The 17426-nt window shown below is 40.6% G+C and overlaps 1 protein-coding gene across 4 annotated transcripts in view; it reads right to left on the reverse strand.

Annotated features, from left to right (window-relative positions):
* The window catches only part of LOC129699054 (zinc finger E-box-binding homeobox 2-like), a 137200-nt gene that overhangs the window by 5700 nt on the left and 114074 nt on the right, over positions 1-17426 (reverse strand). For all 4 annotated transcript variants that reach the window (XM_055638670.1, XM_055638668.1, XM_055638667.1 and 1 more), the window contains exons 5-8: positions 13839-14027; positions 8025-8239; positions 5028-5136; positions 2590-4565 (exon numbers count right to left, since the gene is read on the reverse strand). In XM_055638670.1, coding sequence (XP_055494645.1) covers positions 2590-4565; positions 5028-5136; positions 8025-8239; positions 13839-14027 — 2489 coding nt within the window. The remainder of the gene's footprint in view (positions 1-2589; positions 4566-5027; positions 5137-8024; positions 8240-13838; positions 14028-17426) is intronic.

A 17426-nucleotide genomic window follows, 5' to 3' on the forward strand; every position in this document is an offset into this window, starting at 1 on the left:
AATAACTAACTGGTCTGAATACATTTGATAAATAAGACAGCTGTACTGTCAAAATTGAAAGAAAATTGAATAAATATGAATTAGGTGCTATAATTCAGTTTACATACACCTTTCTACATGTAATTATAACTTTTATATAGTGTCATATAATGCCTTATTCTCACTTAAATAACTTTCGAACATGCATTAACATTGTAAGACTAAAAATATAAAAAATTCCTAGTTTTTGAATGTATTTGTGCTGTGTTCTGGTTCCAACATTGCCTCCCATTAGAGTCGAGGCAATAAGGATTGATTTATCAATGAACCAGCCTTTGCAAAACTGCTGATATTTCACCACGTAATTATCAGCAACTTTGGGATTTCCGCACATGTGCACAGGAACTAGGATGTGCCACAACTGCGATGAATTGTTTGTCACTGTTTCTCCATTGAATGCTTGAATGCTAGACATCATGGAGTTCAGCGTGACAGCCTGAAATCGCAGCAATTCCCCAGCATTTTTCAGCGAAACCCCCACAAAACTGACAAGCCAAATTGGAACCGATGATTTCAAATGACAAACCGATGTTTGTCATTCATTTCAGGGAAGCTAAACAGCAAAAGGGAATTGAAGTTGTTTTCAGTTCATTCAATTATTTTAAATTGTTTGAGTGTTTTTAAATATCTGTTTTTTTCAAAAGGCATTTAGTGTTTTTAATGATTTTAAATTGCTTTAAATATTAAGAATCATCTTGAAGTTTTGTTAAGTTACAGGGGATTACACAGGGGACTTGTTTGCACTCCTGTGTGATTTCATTATGCGTAAGACCATCACAGCACTTGAGCCTTGCTATGGGAGATGTGGGAGGCTTATTCTTATGGGTTGTCACTGTTCAGGTCAGTAAGTTAAACTCAAGCATTATTTCAAATTCAGCAGGGAATGTCAGCTAATTGCAGTTTCCAGCCCAATATGATTTACAAGACAGTATCAATTCTAAATTGTCCTCAATGCTCAAAATATTAATTAGCTGCATAACATAACCAATGATATATGGTATATATATATTACGTTGTAAGTGTGAACTCAGTTCATAAGGTAATGGTAAGAAATGGTAGCACCCATTTCCATTATTAGGCATTGTTTTATGTAATAGTGTCCCTCTCTGTGTCCCTCTATGAGTCCCTCTCACCCCACTACCCTCCTCCGCACCTCCTCTCTCCCCACTCTCTCTCTCCCCTCTACTCCCCCCTCCCCCCCACCCCCTCCTCTCTCCCCCCCTCTCTCTCTAACCCTCCTCTCTCTCCCCCCCCCCTCGCTCGCTTCCTCCTCTATCCACCCTCCTCTGCCCCCCCCTCCTCCTCTCTCCCCCTTGCTCTCTCTCTCCCCCCCCTCTCTCTCTCTCCCTTCCCCCCTGCTCTCTCTCCCCTGCTCTCTCCCCCCCCCCTCCCTCTCTCCCCTCCTCTCTCTCTCCACCACCCCTCTCTCCCCTTCCCCCTCCCCCTCACCCCCCCTCCCCCTCCCTCCCCTCCCCCTCCCCCTCTCCTCTCCACTCCCCCCCTCCTCCTCCTCTCCCCCCTCTCCCCCCACTCCCCCCCCCCACTCTCTCCTCCCCCCCTCCCCCCCCTCCTCCCCCCCCCTCCCCCTCCCTCCTCCCCCCCTCCCCCTCCTTCCCCCTCCCTCCCCCCCTCCCCCTCCCCCCTCCCCCTCCCCCCCCCTGTGTGTGGGGGTGGTTAGTGTGTGTGTGTGATGCCGCAGGCCCCCCCATGCATTGAGGGGACGGGACCCAACGGTCTAGTTTCCATTATTAGGCATAGGTTTGTTTTATGTAATAATGATATTAAGGAATATTGAGGTTTTATACTTCAAAAAATGAATTTGTTTGGAAAATATATTTACAGAGACTATTTAGCCCAAAGAATCAAAACGTCCTATATTTCCTCAGCTACGTTCATTGCCATAACCCTATATTCAGTACCCCCCCGTCATATAGATGTCTATTGTCCTTTTAAATACATCTTGCATCATTCGCTTCAATCACCCTCTCTGTAGTTTAGTCTCTTCATTCTATCAGCAAATACATTTCTTCTGAATTATCCGGATTTTTCACCCACTATCCTATATTGATGGCCTCTAGTTTTGCACTTGATCACAAATGGAAACATTCTCCCTTGTCAACTTATCGATTGCTCTCATAACTTTAATTACCTCCTCTAGGTCAGCCCTCTCCTTTCCTTTCTCAAGCAAAAAGAAACAGTCTGAATAAAGGTCCCAACCTGAAATGTCATGTCCATTCCCTCCCCAAATGCTGTCTAACCCATTGAGTTCCTCCAGCACTTTGTCTTTAACCCTGAACATTCATCTTTCCTGATATATCCTTGTAAATATACATTATTTGGTGAAGATGCACTATTACATCGTTGCAAATCTTTCTTATGTTAATCATATACTATCATTTAATTGGTCCTCTTGAAGAAGTAAGTAGCAGGTAGCCGAGCTTTATATAGCTAGAATTCCTTATCAATCCATCACAACATTCAACGTATCCTTTCGGATTTACTTTTTCATAAAAGTTTGAAAAATGTGATAGAATCGGTGGTTGCTGTTACCTGGAACGTTTGCTTTCGTTGGTACTTTCTCCTCTGTTGCAATTCTGCAAAAGTAGCTGCGCCTGTTGCATATGTGTAGGCCATGTGCGGGAGGAAGCCCATTTGATCTAGCCCTGGGTACGGTCGCAGACCCGGAATGCTATTCTGGACCGAAGGCAAGAAAGCAGCTGAGGGAAATGCATTTTGTGGTGGAAGAGTTGTGTACAAAGGTTTGGCACTAAATGGATTTGTACTGTATACTGGCTTAGTGCTTTTGTCTAGGATGTTGTTCATATTAGGTAATTCCTTCTTCAGGAAAGTCAAGTTCAAGGGCTCATCTGAATTCTCTGATGGGTAGGAAATACTGTTATGGTCAATGATAATACTATTGGCTTTATTTCTTATTTTTCCTGTGACAATGCTTTTGTGTTCATTCTTTTGTCTTGGCAAAGACAAGTCCAGTGGCTCAGCCTGAGGCTCTTCTGAAGAGAAGCTGTTTGGAGTGTATGAGCTACTATGGGAGTTCTTTGAGGAAGTAGAGGAAAGATTCAAAGGGGAAGGAGTATTGCTCCTTGAGTGGTCCATTTTATCACCAATCTGTTTAATACTGATAAACTGAGATTTACTAAGCCTGAGAGGTGCATCACAATTAGTAACACTGTTATGCAGTTCTGCTATCGAAGGTGACGTTATTGAGTCCATCGATCTTAATGCTGCTGTTGGATGCCTAGCTGACAGACAGTCTTTAATTATGAAAGGCTCGATGGTAGTCAGTGCCATCTCAGCACTGGTCCGTTCCAGTGTGGGTGACCTGGAATTAGTGAACTGATAGACCTTCCTTTGCTCAAACCATTCTTTTACAAAATCCTGAGGGAGGCCAACAGCAATGGAAATTTTCAGTAGTTCTTCAGAATTTGGCTCCATATTCATGGCGTAATAAGCTTTTAATACAGACATGTGGTCCTTATAAGTATGTATGGGGTTGGGGATATTTTTTTCTGAAAGAAGGGAGGACAACATATAAGCTTGCCTTTCACCCAGCATTACTGGTTTATTGGAAATCGCTTCAATAGGCTGTAGCACAGCCTTGATTTCTTCATTCATCTTGCACATGTAGCGTTCATGCTGATGTAAGGGAATGGGACCAGGGAAAATCTCCCTGCAGAACTGGCAGGAGTAAGGAGATATGATGCTGTTGTTAAATGTCTTTTCCTCCATGCCAAGATCTAATGCAGAGCAACTCATGTTCCGTATCCTGTCTTTCTTCAAATTGTTCACTTGCCTTTGTGAGTCTGTGTTCAAACTCTGGAGACAAGCTTTGGCTTCGTTCACCTTCTCTAGTGTGTAGTCAATAATACTTTTAGTGGCACCATTATGGCTGACAACTGGAAGACCAACTGATGGCATTACAGGGGAGGTAATTCCTTGCTCCTCAGCCAGGGAAGCTTGAGATTGTGGCTCTTTCACATGATAACCTTTAAGTCTTGAAATCTCATCAGATTTGCAGTCCATTTTTTGCCTACACACTGTATTGTCAACAATTTTGAGGACTTTTTGGACTTCACTTAAGTTACCGCTTGCTACATTTGCAAAGCTTAATATGTGTGCTTCCATGCCTACTCCAAAGTGCTGCATGGGACTTAGAACTGAACTGTTGATCGACATCTGGCTGTCAGTTCCCATTCCACCATTTGGGAAACCCATCATGGCCTTGTAGTCGTTGAAATCTAGTGGCTCTGTCTTGATTTTAAGTAGTCCTGGCTGCTCAGGAATACCAAGAGGCTTGCCGTTCTCCAGTTTGTGCCTCAACAGGGTAATTGCTGAATTGGTAGGAGAGGAGGAGACTGAAGTAGGAGAGGAGCCCGCTTTCAGGCTGGGTCGTATCCTGCCATTGACCGAAATCAAGCCAATGCACTTCTTGCTACTGATGTGGGAGCTGTAGGACCCGGAATGAGAGAAGCGCTTCTTGCAGTTTGGACACTCGTATGGCTTTTCACCTGAAATAAATATTTTGAACCATTGAATTTTAATGTAGATATCAATGCACATCAAACAGATAGACTTCATGAAATGTAGTGAGTTACATATACAGGAGAAGAAATTAGTTCATCCAGAATAATGACTTATCCAGGATCACCATACTTTCTACGCTTCTTAATTGTTGTTTGATAACAATCAATTTCATAAGAATAATTCAGCAACTTTGGCTTTATGGTGTGGAGCTCATACAACTTGGAGCACATTTCAGGAGATCAGGAGATGAGATCGGCCGTCCCCTTAAGACTTTCTGGATAATAATTTTAATGGACAGATGCCCTGCAGGGTATACTGAGCTCTCTGCTCCTGAACTTCCAGTCATTTCGCAGGTGAAACCCCACTCCAGGAACATATTTATAAAACCTCTTCTCACCATTCGAAATATAACTTTGAATGGGCAGGCTAAGAAACTCTAGGCTTACCACTATGAATTCGCAGGTGTTCCTTCAGATGGTGTTTGTATTTAAAGGCTTTGCCGCACTCTGTGCATTTGAACTTGCGATTACCAGCACCATGGGTCAGCATGTGGGGCTGCGGAAGGAAAGTATTGAAATGAGCCTTATGCACAACTTAAGAGACATTTGTGAATGGTCACAGCTAACACCAGAGCCTGTCAAATAGACCCCATTCATATATAAGCAACTCAGACACCAGCAAGCTTCTGAATCTGTTTGTCTTTCACATAATGTTTTTTCAAAGAACTGGTAAGCAGTTCAGATCTCGCATCACACAAGATTATATATTTTTAAAGATATATATGGCTATAATGGATAATAACACCACCTAAAATGTCTCTCCGTATATAACATTTTATAGTCTCATTGATATTGTAGCAGCCAGAAACAGAAATGTATTTAATCTTGTCTTGGGAATGTGCTTATTTAATGTGGATGTAATATTTCAGCAATTGCAGGTTAATAGTTAAAATGAATTAATATGCAACTCTTTGTGGCATTATGTGTGTGTAAAAAAATAGTTAAAATCTCAACAGAGCTGACCTTTCTTAAACATCTGGCACAAAACACAATATGAATATTAACTGGCAACAAATGAAATTGATGACAGCGGATACTCAAGGTAGGAGGTCAGCTTTCTAAACTAGCAAGACACAAAAGCTTTGCAAAGGAACAGGACTGAACAGTGTGACAACTGCTAGGGTGTGCTGACTCTTCCCACATTCCTGGTGAGACAGATGGTGTTGGACAGGACACAGGGAGGTTTGTTCAAACAGCAGCAACCTTCAAAGATCAAGCAAACCCTGGCCTGCAGAGCGCCAGTGTGGGGCTGGTGCTCATATGTTGCTGAGCTGCATAAACAAACAGCAACAGCTGCTTTGTCTCCCCTCAATCCTTAGAGAACTGATGCAAACTTTAGTTGCGCCTCTGATAATATGAAACAATCATTTGTAATTACTATGTGGGAGTACCGCGATTAAATTATGGGATTTTTTTTTCAATGTTGAAGCTAAACACAAATAAATAAAATTTAAAAACAATGGCAATGGAAAAAAAGAAACAACACGAGACACACACTGGGAAAACAATAAGCCAGCCAAATACATTGAAAATAGTATGAATTTGGCATGGAAACATAGGCATATACTTTTGAGAATGGGAATATTATTCTTTTATATTCAGTATTCTTAATCCTTCAGATAAAAGAAGGAACGGTTTTGTATTCAATTACACCTATGCTAAACAAAAATAATTTTAGTAAAGCCCTTGCAGAATATTAAAGTGGTTTTATATTGATGGGGAACTGTCAACTACAGCTGCACTGTGCTCTCAGCATTGGTGGCATTCTTTAATATAACTGATCCCACCTCCAGTGATTTGACACCAGTGACAATTTACATTATGCTAAATTCTGCAAGTAGCAATTGAGCTCCCAGCTAAGCAAAATAAAAGTCCAGCTTCCCTCATCTGGAGCACTGGAAACCATGGATCTCCACTGCAGATTCAGTGCAGCAGCTAAAATAAAATAAAATAAGGGAATGTGGCCCACAAAGCTTGAGTGTGTCGGTCTGAGTGATGCTTGCTGAATCCTATTTTATTGTGTTAAAGTGCCATCAGTAAAAATGAGAACGTCGTTATTCTGTGGGCGTGAATTATTTTCACGACAAAGGGCATCTGTAATATTTGAACCTTCAAAAGAAAATTATAAATCAGGGTCAAAATATTGCCCTCAACCTTTATAACAATGCTGAGATAAAATGAACATTGTGTTTTTTTTTAATAAAGCACATTCTCTGATTGCCGAAAACAGTTTAAAATCGATTTTTAATGCAGGATGTCCTACACTTAAAGGTGAAAAGGATTTTTTTAATATAATAAAGTGACAGTGACAGGAAGAGGTATATAAAAAATACAAATGAAATCAGCGTATCACAACAAAATAAAACAGTTATTAAACGATGTTTAAAGTTACCAATGGAATGGGGTTTTTTTTGCTATGCAATAGATAATTATCTCATCTTACAAAGTTACAAAGCTGTCAAGTGCAAAGGTAAATATTTGAATGAAGTCATTCTCTTAAAATGGCAACAATGGAATAAATACAGTTTTACACTACTATTTACAATATACGGTATTTCACATCTCCCAAGAGGAACCAGAGGAAGTTACACAGCATAACTCAAATTGTAATATTTAATCCAGCAAAGTATTCCACTGAGAACGGGATGCGAGTGCATGCCAAAAAATGGAGAAACAGTTTTGTGTAAACTTAACTTTTCCTCCCTCTGTGATATAGTCCAAGTCAGCAATTACAATCATAAAATCAAGTCTCTTGGAAGAAATTATTTTTTTGGAGGGAGGAGAGGATTTGTGGGCAAAACACATCAATAGAAACTGGCAACACACAATCAGAAAGTCGTTTAAAATTGGAAATCTGTGTATTTGCTCAATGAAACGTAATCCATAGTGGAAGGAAGTTGTAAGTAATTATTAAAATAAGAAACAAGTATGACAGGCAGAATATGTGAATGATCAGCAGAGGTGGTACATTCTTTAAAAAAAAAATAGTTACTTTGAGCTACTGTTATTAGCTGGACTGGAGGCCACACAGGCATGAATTGTCCAAGTTGATTATGGGGTACGAGCACAGTGGTATTATTACGATGAAACACCAATTTAATGAGATTTTGAAAATGAAGGTAAAACCCGAAACTTAAGCTAAACTTAAACAGAGTTCAAGTGCTGATAATGTTTCTAAATTGGATATTAAAATGCTCATTCAGTCGTGAGTACATGATACTAAATCATCCTGGAAAAGACCATCAAAAAACCATTTAAACCTAAATTAGAGCTATTACCATTAAAGATTTGCATCTTCAAAATGCCATAAAAAATTAATAGTCAATGGCAATTAAAATGATATTTATCCTCTAAGGGTTACCCATACCCATCGATGAGCCCCACCTGATCTCTCCCTGGCTTGTGCGTGGCCATATGTCGTTCAAGCTGGGTGCGGTAGGCAAATGTGTAGTTGCACAGAGGGCAGGCAAAGTTGTCTTCATTCTTTTCATGTCGATATTTAATGTGCTCCTTCAATGACGTCAAGCGCTTGTAGCCCCGGTCACAGTATGGACAGGTCAGCAGTTGGGCAAAAGCATCTGGAGTTCCAGGTGGCAGGTCTGCAGCCAGGGAGGGGAAAGGGAGAGCATAGGCCAAGAGGTCAGCAATCAATGGCAATTAATGGGATAACTGCCTGGATGGTATGACAGGAATCGCTGCAATCTGCTGCTTCAAGTGCCATCATTACAGTGGCCTCTGCACACTTCGATTCCCCACGCACATCCAGGCCAAGCTAATACATGTCATTTCATACTGTGTTTGCAACTTCAGACAAAAATCTGGTTTACTTTTCAAAATTTACTAACACATTTACAAAATAGCTCTACAGCATTATCTAATATTTCAATATTTTAATGTGCAAAAAGGATAATTTATGCCAAAATAATATGCATTTAAAATATTAATGTTATATGCTGTGTTCAAATAAATCAAAATTCTGTCAATTGTACTTACGCTCTTGTCTAAGACTAAAATATTGTTAATTATTATGTAAATGTTACTGAGAAGACTAGTATATTGAGCTTTCCCTTCAAGAAATATGTTAAACAGTGTCATTATGCAAGAAAATCATTGTTTAAAAGAGAGTCAATCACTTCCTGCATTTGACACTGAAATTTGCAAGGACTTAGTTTGCTCCATACTCTTTACAGGGAGCATTTGGCTCTGACTACAGTGACATGAAAATAATAAGAAAGTGTGTACAGCTGTGAATATTTTGTGTGAAGAAAAAGTGGCAGCATGCGGAATTCAACTAAGAAGGAACCAAGTTGAAAGATAAAACTGGAATATGCTGAACCTTGTAAGAAAGTAAGATATATTAAAATAGCAAACCACGTCCACATTTAAAGAGGCACAGATTGCTGTTTAAAAATGTGACAAAAATAGGGATCATAAAAATAGTCAAGATTTTTTCAATCTGTATAAAATAATTTTAAAGAATATGGTGTTTTTTAAAGACCATTTAATGGTCAATGAAATCACATTTTAGTGTTTTTTATGTTTACTGCTCTCAAGTTTGAATTATAGATTCCATTACTGTACAAGGCCCACACTTCAAACATTAAAGCTAGTACAAGGTTGAAAGTGGGGCAAAGGTGTAGCAAAAGTGAGGTAAGCAGAGGCGATTAAGAATTCAAATGACAAGTTAGGACCATAACAAGAGTCATGAGAATGGATGACAGTTCTCTCAGTAAAATCAGTCATGCCTTTTTCCCCATCTGCTGGTTGAAACTGGACCACTTGCACATGAGGCCAGCAGTGCTTTTAAAATGTTCACAGCTGTGCTCTGGCTGTATATAAATGAGGTGCATTTTTACAGTCTGCATGTGATCATCAGAGGCATTATAAAGCACAGTTTAGAGTTTGTCCTGCCTATTCCCAATTTAGTATATTCCTCTGATGGCAGAGTACATAAAATGTAATTATTATCAAGAAAATAATTGAACCATTATGCTTACAACCAAAGGGAAGAATATCAAAAAAGGCAGTCCTGCCACTGATTCAGCAATAAAGCCACTTTAGTCAATTTTAATAACATATAATGAACAACTTCATAAACTTCAGCTATTCAAATAATAGTAAAAGCAACCTCCAATTGTCTGACGGTATTTTCACAATAAAGCGCTTCTTGGGAGTGATAAGGAAAACAATTTACAAAGTAAAATTTCATGGGGAAAACATGTAAGAAAAGCACATTGGAATAGCTCTACAAGGGCTACATATAACTAATGGGCTGAATGTGCTCCTTCATTGTAGTTGTTCAATGATAGGTGACCAAAGTCTGGTCAAGCATGTAGGTTTTGTGATCTTACAGGGGACATTTAAGAATTGAACTGAAGCTCTCATCTCACCCACTGCATCCGGAGTTCCCAATGTGGGCTCCTGTACATCGGCAAGACGAAGCATAGACGAGCCGACCGTTTCGCTCAAAACTTATGCTGAAGCCTATGAGAATCTCCCAGTTGCTAACCATTTTAACTCCCCTTCCCATTCTCATACTGACCTTTCTGACCTGGGCCTCCTCCATTGTCAGAGTGAGGCCACACACAAATTGGAAAAACAGAACCTCCCATTTTGCTTGGGTAGCTTACAATCCTGTGATATGAATGTAAAATGCTCTAAGTTTAAATAATTTCTAATACCCTTCTTTAGATACCTTGCTACCTTCCTCCACCCTGGTCATTTAACCTGTTCCACAGTTTGCAACAAAGCATCTCTCTTGAGATCACATCTTCCTTGGTCTACAAGGGAACCACCCTGCTTGAAGTCATCTGGTGCCTGCCCTGATTTGTCCTGGCCTTTTCTTGCCTCTCCAATCTATCCCCTCCACCCCCCATCCCCCTCCCCCTCCGACTTTCAATCTGAAGAAGGGTGCTGACTGGAAATGTTATCTATCCTTTTTCCCCAGGCAATGGGAACCAGTTCAATTGGTCAGTAAGTGGAGGGACCGATGGACTCAACATTCTGCCACACCCAGTCTCATCAGCCCACCACCCACAAAACTTGTTTCCTGGGCTTATTCTCTTTTGTTCACCTCTCCTATCTCTCCCCCACCTGGTTCTATCTGCCCATCTTCCTCCACCCGCACCTAATTCCATCTGTCAATTACCAGACTTTGTCTCAACTCGCCCCCTCACTCACCTATTTTCTTCTGTCATTCAGCGCCACCCCCTTCCCCACTCTATCTGAAACAACCACCACCTCTACCACCTCTATCTTGTTTCTTCCTTTCTCTTCCATATACTGGCTACCTTCCCACTACACGCTAAGTCATGATGTAGGCTCTGGACCCTAAACATTGACCATCCCTTTGACTCAACAGATTGTGCTTGACCCACTGAGTTCTTCCAGCAGTCATTTTCTGCTCAGGTGGAGACCCCGTTCCTCATTACGTAAACCTATAGGTATTGTTGGTGCAGCATTTTCGCAAAAATAAAACTTAACTTTTATTTCTTCAACACTCATCAGCATATCTGAAATTCAGAGGACACACTGACCCACCATCAAGTTTGACCAAACAACCACTAATAAATTTGGCGTGCTCTAAACATTTCGTTGTCAATTTTAACAGCAGACTTGTACTTGAAGCTTGGAAAGTGACAATACTGATGTTCTTTTCCTGATGACTCAATATATTTTTATAATCTTGAGTCATCAGACTGACAAAATTGCAGGTTATTATGCCCACCCACGAGGAGGGTCAAATCATTTGCCTGAATGTTGCCAACTGAATATGTAGGAGCATTAAAAGAAAGTTGCTCTTTCACAATTATTCAACCAGTTCCTTCTTGTTCATAGAAGTGTTTATGCATCAGTGCTTTGAACAGTGACCTTTGTGCATATACATTTTAACGCAGTGGGAATAACTTTACAGAAATGTTCATATCTGCTAACTGTTGCCACTGCTCAGCAACAGAAATGGCAGATAATAGAAGCAAGTTCCAATAGACCAATGGAATGGACATTTTAGGGCCAGCAATTATGTTTCTGCGGCATGGCTTCTCTAGCAACTGGGGCGGCGTGGTAGCGCAGTGAGGGTGGGAAGGTGATGCAGCAGTATAGTTGTTGCCTTACAGTGCCAGAGATCCGGTTCGATCCTGACTACGGGTGCTGCCTGTACGGACTTTTATGTTCTCACCGTGACCTGCATGGGTATTTCTAGGAGCTCCAGTTTCCTCCCAGACACCAAAGACGTACAGGATTGTAAGCTGATTGGCTTGGTAAAATTGTAAATTGTTCCTAGTGTGTGTAGGGTTGCGTTAGTGTGTGGGGATCGCTGGTCGGTGGGTACTCAGTGGGCTGAAGGGCCTGTTTCCGCGCTGTTTCTCTAAACTAAACCAAAAAAGTACATCCCCTATTTAATTGGTCCAAAGCAGTTTATGCAAAAAGCAACTGTAAAACTGAACTTCCAGTTCATCCTCATAACATCTTTCCGACATTCTGCCTGTGCTTTCATCAGAGAGACAACATTTGTGCACATTTCAGAATGGGAATAGGGCAGAAGAAGGAATAACTGGTGTTGCAACACTGTCTAAGTCTGAGTCACTGTTGGTTGACCTGGTCATCAGATCACAAGATCAAATTGTTTGATTTCAACTTTTCAGAAAAACAACTGCCTTACTTTTCCCCTCATTTAATCCAGACTTCCTCCTGACCACTGTATTCCATTTTCCAGTCAGGAAATTAGGCAGCAGAGTGGCATCGTTGGTAGACTTGTTGCCTCACAGCAGCAAAGACCAGTCTGTGTACGATCCTGACCTCAGGTGCTGGCTGTGTGGAGATTGCACATTCCCCTAGTGACCGCATGGGTTTCCTCCAGGTGCTCTGTTCGCTCCCAAAGACGTTTGGGTTTGTAGTTTAATTGGCTTCTGTAAAATGCCTATAGTGTGTAGGGAGTAGATGCGAAAGTGGGATAACATAGAACTTGTGTGAAAGGGGTGATCGATGGTTGGCATGGACTCAGTGAGCCTGTTTCCTGCCTATATCTCTAAACTAAACGAAATTGTCCATGATTCAGAGACATTAACAAAGTGGAATATTAGTAGCACACCCCCCCCCCCCCCCCCCCCCCCCCCCCCCCCCCCCCCAAATAGGCATCAAAATGCATTTGTGTATAATAAGGCACAGAACCATGTTTGTAAAATAGAGATGGTGAGATCGTCGCTTGCAAACTATATTTTGTTCTTATCCAATATCCATTTGCAATCCTACCTTTTCCAATGGGAAGTCAATGGATAATTATCTGTACCTTGGTTAATTTGAGAGACCTGGTATAATAACCATGCGTCTCAAAACTGATCAAATTTAAATCCCTACAAATGCCCAAAGAAGAGCAGTTATAATGGTCATCTAAACCTCCCGGGAGATAAATTAATTTGTTTTCATTTTCCAGCATGTGACAATACATCAACCTTCACTGTTCATATGAGGAATCTTCAACTTGAAATGTTAACTCTATGTCTCTTTCCACAGAAGCTGTTTGGCTTGCTGAATGTTAAAGGACTTTCTGTTTTTAATTGTCGGTTAATTAACTTTGTGTATTTGGTAAATTGTCCCTAGTATGTGTAGGACAGCATTAGTGTGAGGGGTCGCTGGTCTGTGTAGACTCAATGGACCAAACGGACTGTTTCCGCGCTGTATCTCTAAACCAAACTATTGCAATCTTTACTGGCAGTTGCTGTGTATAGCATTTGAGAGCTGTATATCAGCATGCAATCATTTCACTGCATAAAATGTCACTGGTTGTGCATGAAAAATCATTCAAAGAGTTAAGCATAAGTTCTGTGTGAAGGTCATGAGAGTAGTTATGCAGGATACCAATTTTAAAATAACTTCAACAAGCTGTCGTATTTAGGTAAAGTCTTTCTATGAACAGTAATCAAGTATCCCTATGCTATATCTACAACTCACATGACAGTGACTACTCACTTGATTGAAGTAGCATTTATAATGTATGTGTGTGGGGTAAAGCATAGGAAGTTGTAAAATGGAGTCCATAAAATGACATATATGAATGCCAATGGCAAAGTGTGTAACTCTATATTTCAGACAAGGCCTCTGAAAGCTGGAACAAATGTCCCAATGTTTGAGGATAAGCACCAGCTGAACTTATGAGCAGAAAATATCAATATAATGACTACTGGGCTGGCAGAGGCTCACCATTTTCCTCTTGCCCATTGGCCTCTGGTGTTCCATGCCGGGACAGTTCTTCAGGCGCTTCCGGGTAGATAATGGCTGTGTCACTCCGCTGCAAGTATTCTGCAATGCTAACCGCATGGCTGTCTCCTTCCTCGAGCTTCCGTTTGGCAAAGTACTCCTCGAGATCTGTCGTGCAACCTACTGTCTTTCCTAAAATTATACATTGGGGAAGGGAGGGAGGGAGGGAGGGAGAAGAATGTCAGTTCTGCACAGACCAATCTTGCTGCACAAGCCTGAGTGACTTGGCATCTCTCGAGTCACAATGTACAGCTTTGAAGAACTGCAATTTTACTTGGAATTTTTGCTTCCCCATACTGTTTAGCTCTTGTGGGAACTCTAACTGTTAGGTGTAGATAGCTGAAATAATCACAAACAAAGCAAATAAAACCACAGCCTTCATTAGCCAGGAAATGACAGACCCTTATTGGTACATGCTGATTACAAGCCTAAACTGCCTGACTTGCTACCATGCCAAGTTTTACTTCTGTTTTCCTCAGTCTTGTTATCTTTCAGGGTTTTTCCTTTATTTTTTATTTTTTGTTACTGGCATTTCATAGTTACACTGGGAAACTTGGTGGTATTTAAAGAAATAAAAATTACAACCCCTCCACATTACAGCAACTCGACATATTTCAGCAACAATATGGCTACCAAGAACTTCTATGCGCAGAGAAAGAGTAACTATGAACTCTCAGTGCAAAAGATAAAGTTATATGTTGAATTGCCACATTATAATGGTATTTTTGCACAATTACCATAAAAATGTAAAGATCTCAATTGTGCATGGCAGCCTGGTTTTGGAGTGGGGAATCAGTCACAAATGTTTTTGCCTACCCCACCATTCCACTGCAGACTTTAGTTTTTAGTGTTGCATATTTTTGTTAAATGATTGAAGTTTGGATAAAGGGGTCCAAAATCACAAGGCAAGGAATAGGAGGGCCATGAGTCAAGTTATGGGTGGGAGTTCTGGTGAATATGAGTGGTTAGAAAATACAGCTGCCATCTGGGAAAGCAAGGTGGAATGTGGGAGGTCGGGGGGATTGGGATGGGGTGTTGGTTGGGGCCTGTATATTAGAGGATTATGGCGTTCAGGAGCGTCAGGATCTGGACCTAGTGAGGTGGACATCAAGATTTGGAGGGAAAGGGTGGTGGATGAAGTATTAGGGGGTAAACCTGAAAGAAGAAAGTTAACTAAGGGATTCAATTGCTTCCGAATCCGCGGTAATGTGGTGAAGACCCAGTTATCTTGGACAGCCACCCATTATTCAAAAGTGGATGATCGAGATAGAATTTAGTCTACCTTCTTCACAATGCTCTCAGATGGGGAGGCATAGGCAATGGCATCATTCCATCAAGCCAATGCCAATGCCACATCAGAAGGATCAAGGTGACTCACTTTAGAATGCACTTTTGACAAAGTAATAGGGTAAAATAAAATGACCCCAAATCCCTTTTCAATCTTCTTTTCTGGAAACAAATTGTTTAAACTGAACAAAAAGCAGCATTTTCCAATTGAATCGATAAGGCAACAAGTCACAATTTCTCAATATTTGGACGGAACAGAAGATAGTCTGTAGGTAAATTATATTGCTTTAATTGGAAATATCAAGGTGCGACGGGATGATCTTAGGCATGCAGGGACACCAATAACACATTTTTGAAAGTGATTATTCCCTTTAGTATAGTTCAATGGTTGTACGTTTGTTTCAAGAAGATGACCGGGTTGCATTAAAATTGTGAATTGAGCAATGAGGTCAAAGCCTGTAGAGAATGAGTGCAGTCTATCTTATTGCTGAAATTGGTGTGCCTGAGTATTTTGCAGCTGAAAAATTAGTGTCACATGCTCCAATTTCTACCTCATGACTAAGGCTGACATTTTATGCTGGCATTGACAGGCTGTTGAACTCAGTTCAGTTCAGTTTAGTTTATTGTCATATGTACCGAGGTATAGTGAAAAGCTTTTTATTGCGGGCTAACCAATCAACAGAAAGACAATACATGATTAAAATCGATCCATTTCCGTGTATAGATTAAGTGTGTGGAGTGATTATAATATGTTTGAAGATCAGCTTCTGGGGCTAGCATGCAAATAGTCTCCTGTGTTGGGCACCATCTTGGAAGAGATAACTGGTGTAACCCCCCTTTACAAGACCATTTTGGCCTGAACAGAAATCCTGACCTTCTTTGAGTTTTGACTTATGCAAGGCCTAACATTTGTTCCTACCTGAATGCATGTGGATGGAAAATAAAATGACAGATTTAAATCTAATAGCCCTTGCACGCAGTTTTGCCAATGGGTTGTGCATTGAAAGCTATTGGAAGGCTTAAAGGGAATATTGAAATGGTGGCATGATATCCACTAAAGAATGGCTGACCAACAAAAAATTAAATGTCCTCAGAAAATTGTGAAAATAAATTTGCCGACCATTTGTTAATCTGTGGGGATGAAGTAAATAAAGAGGAATTTGAATTACACTTCTCATGTGTATTTTTGAATATTTATAACTTTAGAATGACGACCATAATATAGATTGTCCTATTAAAGAATATAAACTTTTTAAAAATTGACGTTTTACGAGTCACAATGCTGCAGCAAAACTTGATTTGTTAGATGGAGTGGCTACACAGACATTGAAAATACAGTATGAGGAACCTATTAACCGGTGTGAAAAGAAACATAAAAGATGTATTTAAATCTATCTTTGGTTTTTGATGCACTTGCAAAATCAGAAACAGCTTAGCTGGTTGCTTCTGTTTATTTCAAAACCTGTGACCAGTTTTCACGAGATTAGCAAAATATGTCATAGTGCAACCAGCTACTGGTAAAGTTCCCATCTGAAGTTAAATTTAGACCGAAATATATGTCTCTGTGGTTCAGTGTTGCAACTTTGATTTGCATTCTGGAAAACACCTTGATGAACTGAAATCTTTTTTAATAGGGCTCAGCCTACAAACAGAGAGAAGGGAGAAAGGAACCCATTTGCAGCCACTGGGACAAAGAGTACAAACTTTCAATATTGCTGTGCTATATAGCTTTAACGAAAGCTCTTTATCAGGTGGAAAAAAATTCTCGGAATGCCCACGTATGCACATGGCTCCTCATTTCCTACTTAAAATCAGTTGTTGGATTCACCCAGGATAGCTTTGAACAACTTGGATCAGAATTAAAGGCACCCAGCCCATGACTGTCTGCAGTTTAATTTACTGCTGTTTACATAACGAATAAGCTAATTTAGACTGCAGAGACTTTAGATACACAAACATTACTACATCTGTGGCTTTCCAGCCACACACAGGGAATTGGACCGGTTAGATTATTTTGGGAGGGGACTAAGGAGGTGGTATGTGGTTGGAAGGGAAAGCTAATTGGAAAGCGCAGGAAGACTCAAAATCAGGCTGATGCACACCCAATCAAAATGAACATGCAGCTTTATTATAAGCAAGGTTAATAACTGTCCCGTATTAGCCGGGACATCCCGTTTTTTGGGCTAAATTGGTTTGTCCTGTACGGGACCGCCCTTGTTCCATATTTGACTGCTGCTACTCGGG

The sequence above is a fragment of the Leucoraja erinacea genome, chromosome 7 (genome assembly GCF_028641065.1).
Source record: "Leucoraja erinacea ecotype New England chromosome 7, Leri_hhj_1, whole genome shotgun sequence".
NCBI classification, from domain to species: Eukaryota; Metazoa; Chordata; class Chondrichthyes; order Rajiformes; family Rajidae; genus Leucoraja; species Leucoraja erinaceus.